The sequence below is a fragment of the Typopeltis vanoorti genome, chromosome 6 (genome assembly GCF_054136105.1).
Source record: "Typopeltis vanoorti isolate ZY-2024b chromosome 6, IOZ_Tvanoo_1.0, whole genome shotgun sequence".
In the NCBI taxonomy this organism is placed as follows: Eukaryota; Metazoa; Arthropoda; class Arachnida; order Uropygi; family Thelyphonidae; genus Typopeltis; species Typopeltis vanoorti.
This window is the reverse complement of record NC_143554.1, coordinates 105,948,588-105,968,498: the sequence shown is the minus strand read 5'-3', so window position 1 is coordinate 105,968,498 and position 19,911 is coordinate 105,948,588. Positions and strand designations below refer to the sequence as shown.

General features: G+C 33.7%; 1 protein-coding gene across 1 annotated transcript in view; it reads left to right on the top strand.

Annotated features, from left to right (window-relative positions):
* The window catches only part of LOC150105775 (uncharacterized), a 625,951-nt gene that overhangs the window by 480,680 nt on the left and 125,360 nt on the right, over positions 1–19,911 (top strand). Inside the window, exon 23 of the mRNA XM_090394343.1 lies at positions 3,227–3,397. Coding sequence (XP_090250469.1) covers positions 3,227–3,397 — 171 coding nt within the window. The remainder of the gene's footprint in view (positions 1–3,226; positions 3,398–19,911) is intronic.

Genomic DNA, 19,911 nt, shown 5'->3' with positions numbered 1-19,911 from the left:
TCCCTTAGTTCATCAAGGTTTGAAGGTGGGTCATTGTGGAATACCCATTCCTTCAACATACTCCAAACAAAGGTATCAAGTGATGTAAGATCAAGAGAACATGAAACGTATGGGATTTCTATGAACCTCAAAATGAGTCTCCTGGAGAGGTTGCACCCTCCTATTGGAATGGCTTACTTGACTTATTGCTCTTTACACCTATAAGGTGCATGAGGCCACGAGTTTAGTGTGCTATCTTCTTCGGTCCAGTGCTGCTTCTCATGCTTTCCCCCAGCTCGACCATCCTAGTTTGTTTCGTTCTTGGATTACCATCCGGCAGCATGTCAATGCTATTCTTATGTGTTCTGATGTTGGCATTCTCAATACGTGGCCTATCCATGTCCATCTGTGTTTATTTAACTCTATTGTAATGGGTTTGGTTTTGGTTTGTTGTAAATTTTAAGTATTGAGATTTTATTTGGCCAGTAAATTTTGAGAATTTTGCGAAGACATTTTGTTTGGAAGGCATCTATTTTATTTTCTTGTTGTTTGGTTAATTTCCATGATTCACTCCATAAAGTAATACAGATTTAACAGTTGAGTTAAAAATTTGCACCTTTGTTTTTATATTGGATGATTTCCAAACTTTCTGTCAAGTTTTAAATGCATAGCAAGATTTTTTTATTCTTATTGCAATGTCTTCATTGGTACCACCTTCTGTGTTGACAGTTGCTCTGAGGTAATTAAAAGTGTTTGTCACTTCTACTATTTATAAAGATTGGGTTATTCTTTTTACTGTTCATTTTTAATATTTCGGTTTTCTTCTCATTGATGTGTAAGCCTATTTGTTTATCAGTTCCTCTAACTTTGCTGTCTTAATTTCGTGTCTTCAAATCTAGATGATAGTAGTACAATGTCGTCATCATAGTCCAAATCTTCTAATGTGATGTCGCTGTTCCATCTTATTTCAGTTTTCAGGTTTTTCAGGGAATGCCGCATTATCCAATCTATGACAATGATGAAAAGCATTCCAGACATGACACAACCTTGCTTAACACCAGTTTTGATGTAAAATCTTTTCCAAAAATTCTCCAAGGTTTCCAGTATCATTCGCTCTCTGAGCAAATAATACTGGATACATCCTCAGCCAACAGCTGATAGTAGTTTCTGTTGTCATTTCTGGCGGAGCGCTTTACCATCTTATGTACTTCTTGGTATTGCTTCTGATATTCTCCATGTAATCTTTCTGATTTGCAGTTGTTTATTTTCTCTTTTATCTTCTTCCTTTCTTGAATTAGTTTTAATGTCTTTACTGTAATCCATTCTTTGTGTGACTTCCCACTTGTCACTCCTAAAATATCTTCTGCAGTTTTATTGAAGGCTTCTTTACACTTTTTCCAGTTGGCTTCAATCATATTTTCCTCATAATTTTCATTTGATTCTTCCAAAACTGAGAATCCATTCTTCAGTTCATTGGTAAATTTCTCTTTTCTTTTATTTTCCTTCAGTTTATCAATGTTATAATTAATTTTCTTATTCTTTTTTAGTTTTGAATTTCTTGTTAGTTTTAATTTAACTATTGCAGTTAGCAGAAAATGGTCTGAAGCTGCATCAGCTCCTCTTTTAACCCTTACATCTTGTAACGTCCTCTTGAAAGTATTACGTATAGCACTGTGATCAATCTGGTTTTTTGTTTTTCCATCAGGGGAGATCCATGTTAGTTTGAATTTCCTTATGTTTAAAGATATAGTTCGCCCACCGATTAGAGATCCTTCGACACTTCTGCGCATCTCAGAAAAAGGAGAATCCATTCTGATAATAGAGTAATCAGTCCGTATAGTGGGATGAGTTGTTTATTATTACTGGTCGGAAAATTAACTTCTCTTTTATGATTATTGTAGTTAACTATGTTGCTTGTATAACAGTTGGAAATTTTTACCTTTAAAACACGTGATTTCGCGTGTTGGCGACCAATTCGGACGTCCTTCATTTCTTTCTCCCCTTCAGCATGAATTGACTATTCTTGGAAAGACGCGAAGCAGGGACCTACAAACGGTGGGCGAACTATACTACCTTCTATAATGAGGTTATTTAATTCACAGAAGGATGTAAAAAGTTCTCCATTTTCATTTTGCTCACCACTTGCTTCGTTTCCTATAGCACGTTCATCCTTTGTCTTTTTTTTTTTCCTACTTTAGCATTCATGTCTCTCATCAAAATTAACAAGTCATGTTTAGGGACTTTATCAATCACTTTTTTAAGTTGTTCATAGAATTGTGCTTTCTCCATTTCTTCGGCAACATTTGTGGGTGCATATACTTGTACAATGGTCAATTTCATGAACCTGGAGAAAAATCTAACTTTAATTATTCAGTTATTTATTGGGTTCCATTCCATCAGACTTTTCCTTGTTTTCTCACTTACAATCACTGCAACTCCTTTCTCATGTCTTTCATCATTTCCCAAATACAATATGCAATATTTGTCAGTTGTTCTTATCTCACTGAAACCTGTCCATCTTGTTTCAACAATTCCTAAGATATCAAGACCGTATTTATTCATCTCATTGACTATCTGCTTAGTTTTTCCAATTTGGTACATTGTGCAAACATTCCATGTTTCAATTTTAAGTTTAATTTTAGGGTGAGTGATTGACTTCATCCGCAAGTGGGGTTCCATGAGGCTTTGCCCCACCTGCATAATAGATGTTGGCTCCCCTCCTGTAAATCTTCGTGTGTTGGGAGAACACATGTCTTAGCACTCTGCCCAGGGATTTCTTGTTGCTTCACTCGAGGTTTCTGTAATCATGGGTTTTTTATGAGGACGGGTGATTAGCCCGTTGCTCAACCTTCCTCTTTTAACCGGGCTAAGGACCGGCATAGGGACGAGCATAGACTCCACCTATTGCAGAGTTCCTGTTGGAATACTGTACGTGAAATGGAATGTTATAGGATTCGACCATTGCTCATTTACTATTTTGTATGAACAAAAATAATTATGCTCAACAATAAACGTCTTTTCTTACAATGTCAATACTATTGCTGTAATGGTAAGGGGAAAAAAATATTGACAAAGACATATATATGTCATGTTTTAGTATCTTGATTATGCAGATTACTGTATCATATTTTTCATGCTTTTATTTCTAGATTCTGTAATGCAGAGAATTTTCTAGATTCTGTAAGTATACTCTCAGAGTTATTGTTTTCTCCTTGTGAAAAATGTTTACATTATTTTCTAATTATAGGGCACAATGGAAGAAAAAATATATGATCGGCAGGTCACAAAGCAGTCTTTATCCCGCCGTGTTATAGATGAACAACAAATTGAAAGACATTTTAATGCAGCTGATCTTTCAGAACTTTATAGTTTTGATCCTGAAAAGCAAAGCAAAAGGCCTACACCATTAGTGCCAAAGGTAATTTTTTGTGTTCATTGGTCCTAAATTTTGACCATTTTTTTTTTTGCTACACTTTATTCCATAAAAAACATCACTTTTATTTTACTTTTTCACCCTGAGTTCTTTAAATCAAATCGTGAAAAATTTTAGTTTCTCAATAGCAAGGGCATTACATTTAGATCATCATCAAGTTCCTGATATTTACCCTCAAGGAGTGTTTGGGCAACTATGACAGCACTACATGATTAAGTTTACTTTATTATTATTTCCTATCAACACTTTTCCTCCAAATTAGTCTATTATTTGGAGGAAAATGTGCATTTCTAAGGCACTTAGGACAATAGTCTTCCCCTAGATCAACTATGACAGCACTACATGATTAAGTTTACATTATTATTATTTCCTATTAACACTTTTCCTCCAAATTAGTCTATTATTTGGAGGAAAATGTGCATTTCTAAGGCACTTAGGACAATGGTCTTCCCCTAGGTCTCTTCCCTGCCAGCTTGGCATCATACATCTTTTTTTTGCTAACCTTTCCTAACACATTCTACGTGACCATACCACCTAATCTGCATATACATTCTTAAATGCTGACAATGTCAATTCTTTTCTAATATCTTCATTTTTATTATGAGTGTGCCATCTGTTCACCCCACTAATCTTTCTCAGAACTCTCATATCAGAAGTCTCAAGTGTTTTATTTCTAACCTAGCTCTCAGATCCATAAGTTAAAATTGGCTTGAACACTGAATGTGTTCAGAGTTAAGTTTGATATATCCGATTTTAATATCAGCTTTAATGCTGCTTTCTTTCATAAACGTCATCCATATCGATGATGAATAAGAGTGACAGGAGTGGAGATAATGTACATTCCTGTCTTACAGCTGATTTAACATTAAACCGTTATCCTGTATTTCCTTCAATTCTAATAGCTGTAATTTAAATATAGACTATGTGTTACTCAGTATAATGCTCCATTTACCCCATATAATTGCATTGTTTTCTCTGGTCACCTTGTCTGGTCCAGTTCTTCAAAACTAGGTGCAGATTCTTGTTATATTCCCACAATTTCTCAGCTATTTGTCTTAGGAAATTATTTGTATTTGAAAATCTGACTTTGACAACCTGTATTTGACCTTGAACCCAGCTTGTTCTCCAAATTTCTCTTCTGCAGTCATTCTCAACTTGTCTTCAATATGCTTGCATAAATCTTACCTGGAACACTTAGTAGAGAAATCCCTCTGTAATTTTCATATTCAGCTTTATTCCTTTTTTTTTTATAGATGGGAACTATGAGAGCTGTACTCCAATCATCTGGAATACAACCTTCTTTCTACACTGCAAATCTTTTATACCTCCATATTTAATCCAGCTGCCTTTCCACATTTCAAGTTTTTGATGACTTTTTCTATCAAATATTGGTTATACCTGATAGAAAATTTTATACCCTTCTTTGTATTCCTCTTGAAAATCTGTTTAGTCTGTATAGTTCTGTCACTGCTTGTTTCGTTTAACATGTTTCAAAATAATTAATCTCGACATCTAGGATATCATTATTTTCAATAATTATAATATTCACAGTGGTTATGCATAATCTCCTGGAAAGTTAGTAAATTTGTTAAATCTCTTGGTTTGCTAAAACCTTATTCACTTTTATTAGTTATTTTATATGATCACCTATAAGTTTTGGTAAATATATTTCTGTACCCCTAGCTCATTACAGAATAAATCATTTTGTGGACGATATGGGAAAGCAACAAATCAGCTACTTTTTTAAAATGTAACTCTCATAAAAAAAAAGATATTATCTTAATCACAGGACTGCATTTATACATTTGGAGGCCCTAGGTGCAACATCATTATGAGGCCTCAAAAGAACAAGTCTCTTTCAGTAATCAAATTCATACTCATTTTTTTAAGTTTATTGAAAATAAAAGTTGACATTTCCATAATAACTCATTTTAATAAAATAAAAATAACACAACATTGGCATACATATATTTTTGCATTTAAAAAAAATTATAAAAATAAATCAGCTCAAATTTAAATTTTAAAAAAAAACTAAAAGTTTTTTTTTTCTGGCTTTGGTTTTAACAAATATATCTATAATGTCATCATAATTATCAAGTCCAATCTGATTCAATGCATAATAATGACAGGTTGCTTGTTTTATTTGGTGAACTTTTTATTCGTTTCAACACTGAAAATGAGCATTCAGCACTTGCATTTTAAATAGGCATCATCAAAAATATTTTTAAAATTGTTTTTGTGTTCGGAAAAGTAGACCTTAACCCATCGTTTATAAATGTGCACTATTTTTAATTGAAGAATTTTTTTCCTCTCTCATTATTAAAAATTGCTTAACTTCATCAATAAAGTTTTCTGAGTCAATATTAGTCCCATAAGTTTGTAAAATTTTGTTAATACTAGTCTTGTACTTGTCTTGATCTATATCTTTCTTCAAAAAAATGTCAAACATGTCTAATATATCTAAATAGCTTTTTTGCTCTTTCGTTAATTTCAAAATTAGCTTATCGCAAATGATGTTAAAAGTATTAACAATGGAATTTTCTTTCCCATGTAATATTGCCGAGTGGTTAACGGATCTGCTATCCAGCCAAAAGGCTGCGGGTTTGAATCCCACTGTGGGCATGGATGTTTGTGATTGTCTGTGAAAATACTAGTGGTGTTGGTGATGGGCAGTAGATGGCATCAGTGCAGTTGTAGTTTGTTGGTGGATTTGAGTGGTGGAGTCAGTGCCCTCCCTCGATGAGTCTTTGGACTCCCTGGAGGTCAGATAATAATAATAATATATAATCTCATCGTTAAATTGTGAAACTTCATCACACATTTTTTGTTTTTGTTTTTTCACTCTTTCCTTCTCATCTTTAAATTTTGTCTCATCTGTTAATAAATTTGCTTCTTCATTTAAAGCAGCAGAACTGTTTCTTATATCTAAAATAAAACCAGCTAAAGACTGTAACAAATTGTTAGTTAACAACAAATCCATATCAGGATCCTGTAGAGATTTACTAGTAGCATTTATTCGTTGCAAAATTTTGTGCCACACAACTTTTAAAATTGCTGTTTCTAAATTGTCAAAATTTTCAACCAATGATGAGCTCTCTAATTTAGAAATAGGTTTTTCATGAGGAGAAATAGATAGTTCAAGTAATGCCTCTTTAATTTGTTTATATCCGTGTTTTAAAGTCAATATAGCATCAGCTCTTGCGGACCACCTCGTTTCACTTAGTCTTTTCACTGTTAAAGATTTTTTCCTTAATGTTTAAGGAGTATACTCTATCTTCTTGTTGAAGATGAAAAGTAATTATATACATTTTGAATAAAACAAAAATATTGCACTGCTTCCGGACAAGATCCCGCAGCATAGTTGCCAATTAAATTTAAGAATGACTAGAGCATGGTATATAATGTGCAAAGGGACTGTGTTTTTTCAACATAGCTTGTAAACCTGTATAGACACCTTTCATATTGGCAGCATTCATAGCTTTGCCCTCTACACATTTTTATCTCCAAAGATAATTCTAATTTTTTTAATACTATCTCTTCTAAATATAAGGAATTATGTTGTGTAATACTGATAAACCCAATAAATGTTTCTCTAATGTCAGAATTTGCAGTAATGTACCTAAATATAATAGCTAGTTGGTCATTATGGGCAACATGTGGCGTTGAATTGAGTATTATTGCAAAATGAGCGGGTTCCTTAATTTTTGATATTAATATTTCTCTTGTTTTATGAGCTATCAATGCTATAAATTCATCACAAGTGTGGTAAGAGAGATAATTTGATCTGCCAGAACCACAGTTGGCATACATTTTCATGTGATGTTTTTAAAAATCATGAAATTCACTTAAATAATGTAAGCACGATAAATAATTTCTGCAAGAATCAGAAAAATATATCATTTGTATTGCCTCTAAATGCTAGCTCTAGTTTACTCAGTAACTTAATGGTAGCTATTATTCTTTTTAAAACCTTTCTCCAATAATTTTCTTCAGATTATATTTGTTTCATCAATTCAGAATCAATTTGACTATTTACAGAACTTGATTTTCTTTTGTGATGTGTGCACATCGCTTGTATATGTTCAATAGAATGCTCGTGATCACATAAGGTTTGTGTTATATTTCTCCAGTCATTTCTCCTTCATTAAGCTATTATTTGACTTAAAAAAACAATTTACAAACAAAGCAGTAAATTGTTTTGCTGGTTTCTGAAAAAATTAGCCACTCTCATTTGTATTGCCTCTAAATGCCTCTCGCCTTTTTACAGTAAAAATATGATTCTTTTACTGTTTTTTTTTTTAAATTTTAGATTTTCCCAACATTCTGAGGCACATTTATTAAAATATGCTCGATAAATTGTTCATTAATACTAATTGGCCACACTGGTATATCGGCAGGATAAGAGATAGTTTGCTTGCTGGTAAGTACAGATTCCAATTGAAAATTTTCTTCAAAATCCTCTTGATTTGTTTCTCTTTCTATGTTTTGCATATTATTTTTATGTCTTCATTTTCACTTTCATCTCCTCCTGTTCCCGTCTCGTTTGCTTTCATTCCAAGAAGTTTGAGGTACAACTTCAGTTCTATGAAATTCTTCACTTCCTTCATTTTCAGAAGAACATAAGAAAAACAAAATTGTCCCCTTTTGACTATTTATCCTTTTCTCTGAGTCATTTTCTTTTACTAGCTCCGGATTCAAACTTTCTTGGCAATATTATATGTATTATACTATCAAAAGCGAAATAAATATTTATTAAATTCAAAATAAGCATATAAATAAATAAAACAAATAATTATGTTAAAAGCTAAAAAAATACAAAACTAGAAACAATAGTATCTTGGTTTTGTTAAAATAAATGACTAACAGTAAAATAAGAATAATAAATTCATTGAAAAATATATTCTTACTGACTGCGACAACTACCTTTAACCATATAATTAGCTATAAACACTTGTATACTGCTTTAAGAATGCTAGCCAAATAATGGTAACTAAACTATCAGTTGTTATGCATGCATACGAATGTGGTTGCATTCTAACCAGCCAAGGTAGGAACGTTAAGCGACCTTTGTGTCACTTGTTTTACGTGTACTGTGTTACTTGGAATTTCCTTTACTGTCCTGTGATATTTGCCCTTTTTTTTCTGCACGATTTATTTATTATCTCTCTTCCCAAAAATAAAAACGAATTTCACATGTGCAAAAATAATCAACCCTGAAATGACCAGAGATCCGCCTTTACAATGAATTGGTAGTAGTAAATTTGCTAATTTGCTTTATTTTAGTCTTCAAATCAGTGCAAGGGAACAAGACAACTTTATGTTCTTTCACTTTACTGACAATATAGAATTTTTTTTCGCTAATTTTCAAATGTTTATTTCATTTAAAATATTATGTCAAATATTTATATTTTTTAAATAGCATTTATTGAAATAAATATGACATTTTGCTTTCTTTCCTTGCAAAATACTATTATATGGATCATCACATTAGGAACGATTTTTTTTTTTTTATGAACAACAAATGATGTTAAACTGCATTACTTGGGGTTTCCGTTTGTAAGTCTTTTATTAGTATAAAAATTTATACCCAATGATATTTTAGCAGAGACTCTTTGCCTTTATCTTTTGCTTAATATTGCAATTTTTTTTTTTTTTTTTTTTTTTTTTTTTTTTTTTTTGTAGGATGCACATTACTATAATATCCAGTGCGTAACCACTGTAGATATGTTGAAAATATAATATGAAGGATATCCTATACAGAATGATTCAAAATTTATGCTCATTTTGAAGATTTTCTACTACATCTCCCTCACCACCTTCTCCTCTCATGGAACCCAATTAAATAACTGCTTTAAATTTCTACTGGTTTGAAAGCTTTCAGACAATATTCAAAATCTATTACTTCAGTTTTCCGTTTTGACAAAAGTAATAAAGCAATAATGTTGTTGTACCGTCAAAGCTTCTAATTTTGTACCATTTCTTTGCAATCTAAAATCAATTGTTCAGTGGTCTGCTGAAATTATTCTTAGTTTTAGAAATACTATGCTATATTTTCAGTAAAACTGCATAAAACTGCAACTTCTTTAATTATATTATTGTTTATATGCATACCACACAAAAGAAAGTTGAATAATGTTATACTTGTTTCTTTTTTTAAAATAAAAAAAAAAGAATTCTAAATATTAATTCTTCTACTGCTGCTGGTTGCTATTTCTGAAATACATCTTAGAAATACTCGATAATAATTCTCTTAGCTGGAGGAAAAGCAAAAGGTTTAGATTACTCTCACTGCTATTGAGAAAGACAAGAGAGAACATTTCCCTAGAAATCACACTAATTGCCTCAAGCTGTAGTGCAGAATACATCGGAATACAGTGTATTTCAAATGGAAGCGGGAGGCCTCACAAATTTTTCAGCTGCCTCTAGTTTTTATATTATGAATTTAATATTTAAAAATAAGTATTTTATTTTGCAACTATAACTAGGTTGTTTTTCATTTTGTTCTTTGTGACGAGTAAGGTTTTAAAATGTGGCCCCATAGAGAGTGAGGCATCAGCTTGCACCTTATGGTAAATGCAACCCTGCTTAATCACACATTTGCTCTGAATACTTGACACAGGCATTCTCCTTTTGCCTCTTTTACAGAGAGGCCAAAAAAGAAATGCAAATAATGAATTCAGAGCAAATTTTAATTTGGCTGTCTTAATCTAAAATTTATGTTTGTTTATATGCTTCTGCTTCTTCCCTCACCTATAGAATAGGTAGATGGGGACTATTTGAAGGTTTAATAAAAATAAGAAAATTGTATGGATAATGAAAAGAATAGATCAAAGGGAAAACTAAGTCTATCTCTGTATGCTCGTAACTAAGTTCATTCACTACCTGAATTCATCATTTTTCAGTATGGAAAACAATTAACATAAACTTTAAAATTCAACTCATAAATTCTATAGCTTCCTCATAATGTAACTTAAAAATTACATTTAAACCTTGCATATGAATTAAAAACAACTAATATACAAGCTTTAAAATGTAATTTAAATTTCTTATTCAGAAATAATGAATTGAGATATTTTACATAACATGGTTTACAAATAGACTTAATTTTCACTTATTCCCATAATATGGCGAAATATCAAAAGATTTCATAGCAATGTAGAAATAAATCTCCAGATATGATTCACTTAATGCAGATTCTAAAACTTCATTGCTCTGCATTTGTCTTTTCTTTTTGTTTCAACCACTGCTTTAACACGTTCGCTGCCACGCTCCTCGGGCATAGTTTGTTACCTCGCACCAAGCACTTTCACTTCGAGTAATCTCGTAGCCCACTTATCAGACAGGATTTTGTTTCATACACCAACTACGAGTAATCTCGTATCACCCCACCTATATATTACATACGCTGACAACTGTGTAACTTAAGTTCAGAGTCAGTGATGTTCAGCATTCAGTGCAGTAAGGTTTATTGCGTTGTCTAGTATCTAAAAACCTTCAATTAATTGTCATCCTGTCAGCAGAAATTAACAAAGCATATTATTTGGTTTGTTATATGTGATATACCATATGAAAGATTCAATTATCATCATTAAAATCCTGATATGTACCCTCAAGAGGTGTGCCAAATGTTTTGATAGTTATACATGAAGATCATTACTAACTTCCTACCAACAATTTTCATATAAATCAATCTGTTATCTGTAAGACAACAGCATTATCAGATCTTACATTTCTGTCTTCTAAGGCACTTTTTACTATATCAATCCACCTATATCTTGGTCTTCATTCGGTCTTTTTCCTTCCAAAATGGAAGGAAAAAGACACATTCCTGGATGCTAACAACATCAAGTTCTTTCATAATATTCTTGTTTTTAATGATATTGCCAATGATACCTTCTGTTCACATCCCTAATCTTTCTCAGGACTCTCATATCTGTGGTCTCTAGTCTTTGGTCAAGCATTTTATTTCTAACCCAGCTCTCAAATCCGTACGTTAAAATAGGTTTGAATACTGTTTTATGTACAGCTAATTTAGACTAGTTTTGACTAATTTCTCTCTAATTACTTATAAATTTATTCAATTGACTTCTACCAGATTTATTTAGAAGTAAATTTTCAATTGTCTATTTCCATATTTAATTTACCATCTTTGCTAAAAATCGTGCCTAAGTAGCTGAAATGTTTTTGCTTGTTCTGTAGGTTCTCCATTCACAATGCAGTTAATATTTTCAATACTTCTGGCTATTGTCATTGTCTTTGTTTTGTTATTGCTGATCTTCATACCATATTTATTACAAGAGTTATTCAATTTAGTCAGGGAATCTTGCAGACTTCTACCAGATTTATTTAGAAGTAAAATATCACCAGCATAAAGGCTATTTACACATCTATCGAAACCGACGATGTTTTACTTCTAAATAAATCTGGTGGAAGTCTGCAAGATTCCCTGATTCTTTTTAGAGCACTCTTTCCTCCATTTCTGAGCTTTTTCAACAGTCTCCAGAATATTTTGCCACCTTCCTGATATTTATTTTCTATTGTATGTTCTTACCAAACCTTCCTGTGACTTTTGTCTAGCTAGTTGTACACAGTGCTTAGCTTTCTTACAGTCTCTGTATTCTCTAAGAGCACAAGCTGACTTATTTGCCAGAAACTTTTGATGTGCTTCCTTCTTTTTCTTCAATGCCACTTTAACTTCCTGTGTCCACCATGGAGTTCTGATTTTTCTATCCTTGCAGACAACCTCACCACATGCTTCTCTGGCTGAATCAATCAGTGTTTTCTTTCAGGGATTGTCACTGAATTTCAAAGGTTTGGTTCCTGTTCTCAAACTCTTTCATTTTTTCTTGAATAATGTTTGTGTATTTTGATCTATATTTCACATCTGAGAGCTGTTCAACTTTTATTAGCTTTAAAACTTTCTTACATGTTATTCTTTTCAATATGAAATTCAATTTTATCCTGCTCAAGACTAAATAGTGATCGCTTCTAATTTCAAATCCTCTGTACACACTTATTGTCCTGCACCAGGGGAAAACATCACTATCAACAATAACATAGTCAGTGAAACTTTTCTTATTTCATGCTTCTTCTCTCTATGTGAATTTATACACATTTTTATGTTAGTAATATCCATGTTGTGTTAGTAATATCCAGTGTTGTGTTAGTAATATCCAGTCCATGTCCTGAGCAAAAATCCAACAGGTATTTGACATTATTATTAGCTTTCTAATAATAATGTCAAATACTCCAAATTTATTGCTAATAAGTTTGGAGAATAATGTTTATTCTCCAAATTTACCAAAATATTTCTGTATGTCTGACAATCATTTCCTATTCTGCTATTTAGATCTCCAAGAAGGACCAACTTTTCCTTTTTCGTTGTGTCAGTTGCTTTCTCTAAAGCCTCGAAAAATTACTCCATGTACCTTAGAAGAACCTTCTGTGGCACATATAATGGCACATATGTGACCTTAGGCACAAATAAGTCTCATTGTCCAGTTCCCCATTCTGATATTTGCCTACATCAGTCTGGTTGATATTGCCTGCCATGCAAGAAGATTAGCCTCATATTTAGTGTTGAATACTACAAGTACTCTTTCATCTCTCTCATTGTTATTACCCGATAGTTTTCATTCCTAAAGTCTGACTGCTCTCTTTTATTACATTGTAACCTATTAATGCTATAATAATTAATATTAAAAGTTTTTCTCTTACATTTAAACTGTTTGCAGAGTACTGATGAGTGATTATTTTCATATAAAGTTTTTTTTTTTTTTTTTTGAAATGGTTATTTCTTTCTCACTTATCTGAGAAAGAAAAACAAGCACTTTATTTTCAGCACGGCAACAACACACTGACACTAGCATATGCTTATTTCTTCTCCTTGAATGTTATTTAGATAAGGGTTTGGAAAATATAAACAGTGTAATTTATGTGGTATTCTTACATATGTGGTATTCTATAAATATCAGAATGGGTATTCTTGCATAGCTTGACAATTTTACTAATTCCTGCAATGTCCTTTTATTAAAGAAAGGACATTGCAAACTTACAATTTTAAATGCATGTAACTGCTACCTCTAAAATTAAATCATTATTGTCATCAAATTAATATCTTTGAGAATGGGGGATATTATCATAGTACTGCAGGAAAAAGTTATGAGGTAGGTTCCAAAAGTTTCCTCCCTGACATACAAAATTCATACCAATTTTAAAACTTCATAATTTTAAAATTCTATTGAATTTTAAAACAGATAGCATCATGTATGAGGAGGTTGGTGTACCAATTTCAACTCTGCTTGTGTCATTCAGTTGGAGGCACTCATTTGACTAACGTGTAGCATGCTAAGTGGCTATAACGTTAAAAATTGAATACTGCAATGTGATAAGGTTTTTCACCAAAGAAGGGCTTTCTCCAAAGTGCTACCAAACAGCAATTGAATGGTGTTCTCCTTCATATTCCACTGTGAATGAATGGGCTAAACAGTTTCACCTAGGAAGAGAGAGAAAATCGAATATGATCCTTGTGATGGTTGCCCTGTGGAAATGATAACTGAAGAAAATGTCTCTCTTGTTGAGGAGGAACTGCTCAATGACAGACCAGTGAAGCTTAAAGAAATCTCAGCAAGGTAGGGTCTTTCTATAATGGCTGTCTTTTGCATCATTCACATGACAAAGGTTAGTGCAAGATGGGTGCCCCAACTTCTCTATTCAGTTCAGAAGAGCATCGTGTGACCTGTTCTTGCAAGTTTTAAGAGCTTTGCCAAGGGAATCAGAGAGAAGCACTGGAATTCATTGTCACTGGGGATGAAACCATAGTCCTTTATTATGGTCTTCTTTCCAAAAGGGAATCCATGGAGTGGCATAAACTAGGCAAAGAGCTGCTGAGAAAAGCCAAGGTCACTCTTTCCGCCAAGAAGATCTTGGCAACAATCTTATGGGATTGCCAGGGAATTCTCTTGATTGGCTTCAATCCTGCAAAAACTGCATGATACCAAAAGATGGGGAATGCTGAGTCATAGTGTTTGCCTAATTGATGACATTGCTCCAGTCCATGTGTCTATTTTTGTGAAGGACTGTGGCTTCTAGGAGATTGGTCACGACTCCAATATCATCAGATATCAAATATACCAGATATTAAAAAGTGGAGAATCAGAACTGAGGTGAAAACAGGTGACTAGTGATGTGCCTTAAGGTTCAGTGCTGGGACCATTGCTGATTAATTTGTACATGATATAGGAAATAACGTCAAAGGAAATATTCAGTTCTTTGCTGATAATATGAAATTAGGCAGAGTAGCAGTTAATCAAGGCAATGTGAAGAGCTTGCAGGACAATTTAAATAGGCTCTCAGTATGGACAAAAGATAATGGATATCAGTTTCATTTGGAGGAATATAATGCTATGCATTTTGGGATAAACAGATTACAGGCTGTGTATACCACTGATGGCACTGTACTCCAAGAAATAGATGAAACTAGAGATTTACGGGTGGTGGTAGACAGAGAGTTAAAGTTTAGATCACATGCTGCTAAGGTAGCCCATGAGATTATTTAGCTATTGAAGAATACATCAACAAGTATAGATAAGGAAGTTGTTATTCCTCTTTATAAGGCTTTGATATACCCACATCTGGACTATTGTGCTCAAGCCTGGTCCCCTGGGTTTCTTGGGAATGAGGAAGCAGTGGAGAGGATTCAGAGGCAAATGACCAAGATTGTGAATGGCCTGTGGAATGTTCCCTATGAGAATAGATTGAAGGTGTGTGGATCACAGAAGTTCGTTGATAGGAGAAAAAGAGGGGATATGATAGAAACATTTAAGTTGCTTAAAGGGATTTTATAGGATAGATGCAAGGAAAATGTTTCAGCACTTGGCTAGAGGGACCAGAACAAGGGGGGGGGGGTCATCCCTGGAAGCTGAATAGAGGTGTGGTTAGTAGGGGTGTGAGGAGTAGATTTTTTATTTGGAGAGATGTGAATGAGCGGAATGGATTGCCACAGTCAGTTGTGAGTGTTTTGTCTGTTAATGGGTTCAAGAAGAGGTATGATAGATTGTGTGGATAGATTGGATCTCCTGCAATGAGTCTTTGGACTCGATTGAGGTGCCCTATAATAATAATAATTATTATTATTATTTCTCTTTGTGCTGTCATTATTCCATTAAATTGTATTATGGGTGTAAGCTGGCACCTGAGTCTAAGCATGCATTTTCTGAGAAGCTCTCTCTGCCAAACTATATGTTAAATACAACAGTACAAGTTTTTTCAAACCTTACCATGGCATGTGTCCAGAGGTGTGTGTGATGTATAGGCCAAGGCAGAGATCCAGTAGGATCTCTGCTGTAAATTTTAACAAAATACATGTGGGTGGTCACTGATTAGTTGCCATTTTTGCAGTTGTTGAAGACATTAATTATTGATGATTTTTTAATTATTTTTGATGACACAGGCGAGGGCAGTAGGTCAGCAATTTGACAGTAGTCACTTATTACCTTTTTTTTTTTTATTAGTGCAAAGTGATTTTATTATTAATTTGAAAGATTGATTCTACTACCATACTGCCATTTGCATTAATGCATGAGTGGTAGTAGGAGCTAGGTATTCATAATGAATGGAATGCATTACAAATGCCAGGAGTATTAAAAATTAGGAGACGAAGAGAGTATACTACAAAAGTGGCAGCAACATCTGGTAATCCCTCTTATGCTGAGGCAGTAGCCATCAGAAAGTGTAAGTGTGATCCAAACCCATATGCCAATCCCACTTTCTTACACTTACAACATCTGTTAACTATTTGACTTGCGTGTCATCTCCTCTGAGCAAACAAAAGAGATCAGTTGGTATGGACTCACTCCTGAGGACATACCAGTTATGGTCCTGCTACACAAAAATCCATTAACAAAAAAAGATAAACATTCACTCAAGACCCTCTAATATGAGGGTTGTTTGAAAATTTTGGTAAAAAAATAAGTTAAACATTTTTTTGGAAAAAATCGCCTCTATTTCTCAACATAGTCACCATCAAGGTGTACTCATTTGGTCCAGAGAGTTTCCAATGTTTTCATCCCATCTAAAAAGTAAGATTTGTCAAATTGTGCAAAATAGTCATTGACAGCACCTTGATGACATCCCACCAAGACAAATTTTTAAGTTTGGGAACAAAAAGAAGTCACATGGGACCAAGTCCTTGGAATACGGTGGATGTGGAACCAATTCGAACCTCAATTTGTGCAATTTTGCCAATGTGCAGGACAGTGCATTGTCTGGATGAAAGAGCACTTTTTTGTGTGCCAATCTTGGCATTTTTGTCCTTCAGTTCTTCTTTAACAATGATGCATAATAGACTCCTGTCCGCACGGTTAGCCTAGTGGCTTTGTGCTTCGCAACCATATGCCTGGGAAAGGAGTGTCCTGGGTTCGATTCCCGGCATCGACGTGAGAAGTTCAAGGATCTTCCTCGGCCATAGCCAAGTTAGCCGGTCTTGGGCATGGACAGCAGGGTTTTCCCCCCCAGTTTCTCTGGGATTTTTCATCCTGCAAAGCAGGCAAACTGGCCTCGTGAACACACAGATCTACAGCCATAAATACTTAATCCCCCATAAGGGGGGGCTCAACTCGCCCCAATAGGGATGGGGGGGAAAAGGGAGGAAACTCCATATGAATAAATAAATAAACAAATTGTCTTACCCTTTTCCAAATAGTCTATCATGATAATTCCTTGGGAATCCCAAAAACAGTGGCCATCATCTTCCCAACTGACATAACTATCTTTGCTTTTTTTTTTTTTGGTGCTTTTTCACTGGGCATTGTCCACTGTTTTGAGTGCTGCTTGGACTCAGGTGTATAGTGGTGGATCCGAGTTTCGTCTACAGTCATGAATCAATGCAAAAAAATCCTGTGAATTGCAATTAAACATCTCCAAACACTCCATTGAAATGTCTTTTCGCATTCGTTTTTGATCAACAGTTAACGATTGCGGCACCCATCATGCACACAACTTTTTCATGTACAATTTTTCGCGCAGGATAGGATATTATACACCCTCAGAATATTATATACAAATGTCAGAAATCTCATACACTTTCACTCGGCGGTCTTCCATAACAATACCATAGATTTTTGTCAATCATTTCCTTTGTAATGACCACAGTTGGCATCCGGAGCATGCTTCATCTTTGATGGACTTACGACCACATTTAAACTCATTTATCCAAAACTAAATCGTCTTTAATGCTGTTGCAGATTCCTAATGAACTGCATTCAACTCGGCTTTGATCTGCACAGCCATACATTTCTTCAAATAAAAATGTTTTATCACCACACGAAACGTTTTTTTCAACATTCTTATGAAAAATGTGAACATGGTCATTTTAAATGTTTGCCAAATGAGAACTACGCATCGCACGTGTTTTTCACGGGGTCATGAAAAAGATACGTGCTGACGCTGGTATGAATGAATGAATTGCACTGCCTTCTATTGGAAATTTACCAAATTTTTCAACCAACCCTCGTACATTACCATCTTCAGATAACATGGATATTTCTGTTGTCCCTGAAGAAGATAAAATAATACATGCACATAGTCCCCTAGAAGGAGTACAGTATGATGATACCTTGGATATTTTTCCTGATGAGGAGGAAATGTTGGATAATGGCTGTCCTCGATTCTCTAAAAAGAAAAAAATTCAAGACTGATAAATTGCCATTCCCTTACTTTTAATGGTGGATTTAAATGGACACAACACAGTGTTCGAACAAGCATCAGAGGACAAATTGTTGAACATATCTTGACATCAATAATCTCTTCAACCTAAACAAAGAAAGCAACGTCTTCTTCCATATGCTGTTGGATCCTATTTCTTCTTAATCTGTACCTTGGATCCGACATGTTAGTCACTACAATGTCCTTAACCAAAAAAATAGATGCTAGTTGATTTCTAATTCAAACATAGAGAAAATTTATATTTAAAGACTGCGCCACTCTATATTTGAATTAGTTCAAGAATTGAAGAAAAATCAACCTTCAACTATTTCTCCTTAAAATATATACTAGCCGAGTATATTTGACTTATTTAATTTATCCGCTTTGGTTCGAATATTTTATGAATGGTGCAGTAAAAGAGATTCAGGCAAAATACAACTTTAGATAAACAAAAACAAACATTTAATTTTAAAATCACAAATTTTACACTTAAGTTTAAATTAGTAATTAAGATATCACAAACATTTTAACTCCTCAGGTAAATTCAATCATTCAACTCATACAATGGTAAATCTGTTGTCTCTGTAATACAGTCTTCTCACGGTTCCTTAAGTTCCAAATACAAAAAAAATTCCAGTAATACACACTTCTCTGTATAGGAATATTAATGGTTGGAATAATCTTACCGATAATCTTCTATCTTCATCTACTTATACATTTACACTTTTTGCAACTGTAAACACTTTAAACAGTAAACGGCACTCATTAAATAAATTCTTCTAAGCAATAACTGAATTAATCATCCGTCACAATACACATGAACAAATGTTGTTGCATAAAGTACTACTGATCACTCATGAAATAAGACAATACACAATAATTCCTTAACTTTTGATTTTATATGTACAGTTGTTCATTCCTCCGGCATTCGATTAATTCTTTAGGCACTATAATTCTAAGCACAGCTAACGGTAAACTTCAATTTTACAGCCTCTACTATTCTAGTAACTCCGTGCTTTATTTCAAGATTCTGTGTGTCCTTGACAGGTCGGCCCTGAAATTAAATCGCAACTCAAATATCGCTAGTCTATTTAGTAGTCACTCAGCTGTCTTCCATAGCTATAATTGTTATTCTACAATTTATTAGTTAACCGCCTCTCGACTAGTAGAGTTTATTAGTTGCTTGAGTGACCTGCCGACTCACTATTATCGCACTGTGATTCCCGAATGCTCCGATTCCAACCTAATGCCAGTCCTCTCCTTTCTCTCTCTTAATAATATAATTTCAGCGTTCATCGTTTTTTATATCCATTCTTCCCGCCTAAATTGTTCTCGTGATTTCTTTAACTAAAACTCTTTTCAATAAGCTTTCTCCTCACGTGGTGTTCCAAAACGTGCAAGCTATCTAACATACGTTTCCATGACAACAAAACATAATAAAATTGAGCTATTACATAATGTTAAACTTTACAAACAGGAATAAATAGAGAATATTTACATTTCAAATAATGCGCAGTTAAATTATCAAATACAAGTTCTTATAATATTAATATAGTAATAATTAAAATAGCTTAATAATATTTAATACAGTCTTTTCATTATTAATACATATATTTTGATTAAATAATTAAATATTAGACAGAATTAAGGTAGGCCGCAGATATGAGAGTCCTGAGAAAGATTAGAGGCGTGGACAGATGGCATCAATGGCAATATCATATTAAAAATGAGGATATTAGGAAAGAACTTGACATTGTCAGCATCCAGGAATGCGTTAGCAGAGCTAATCTGAGGTG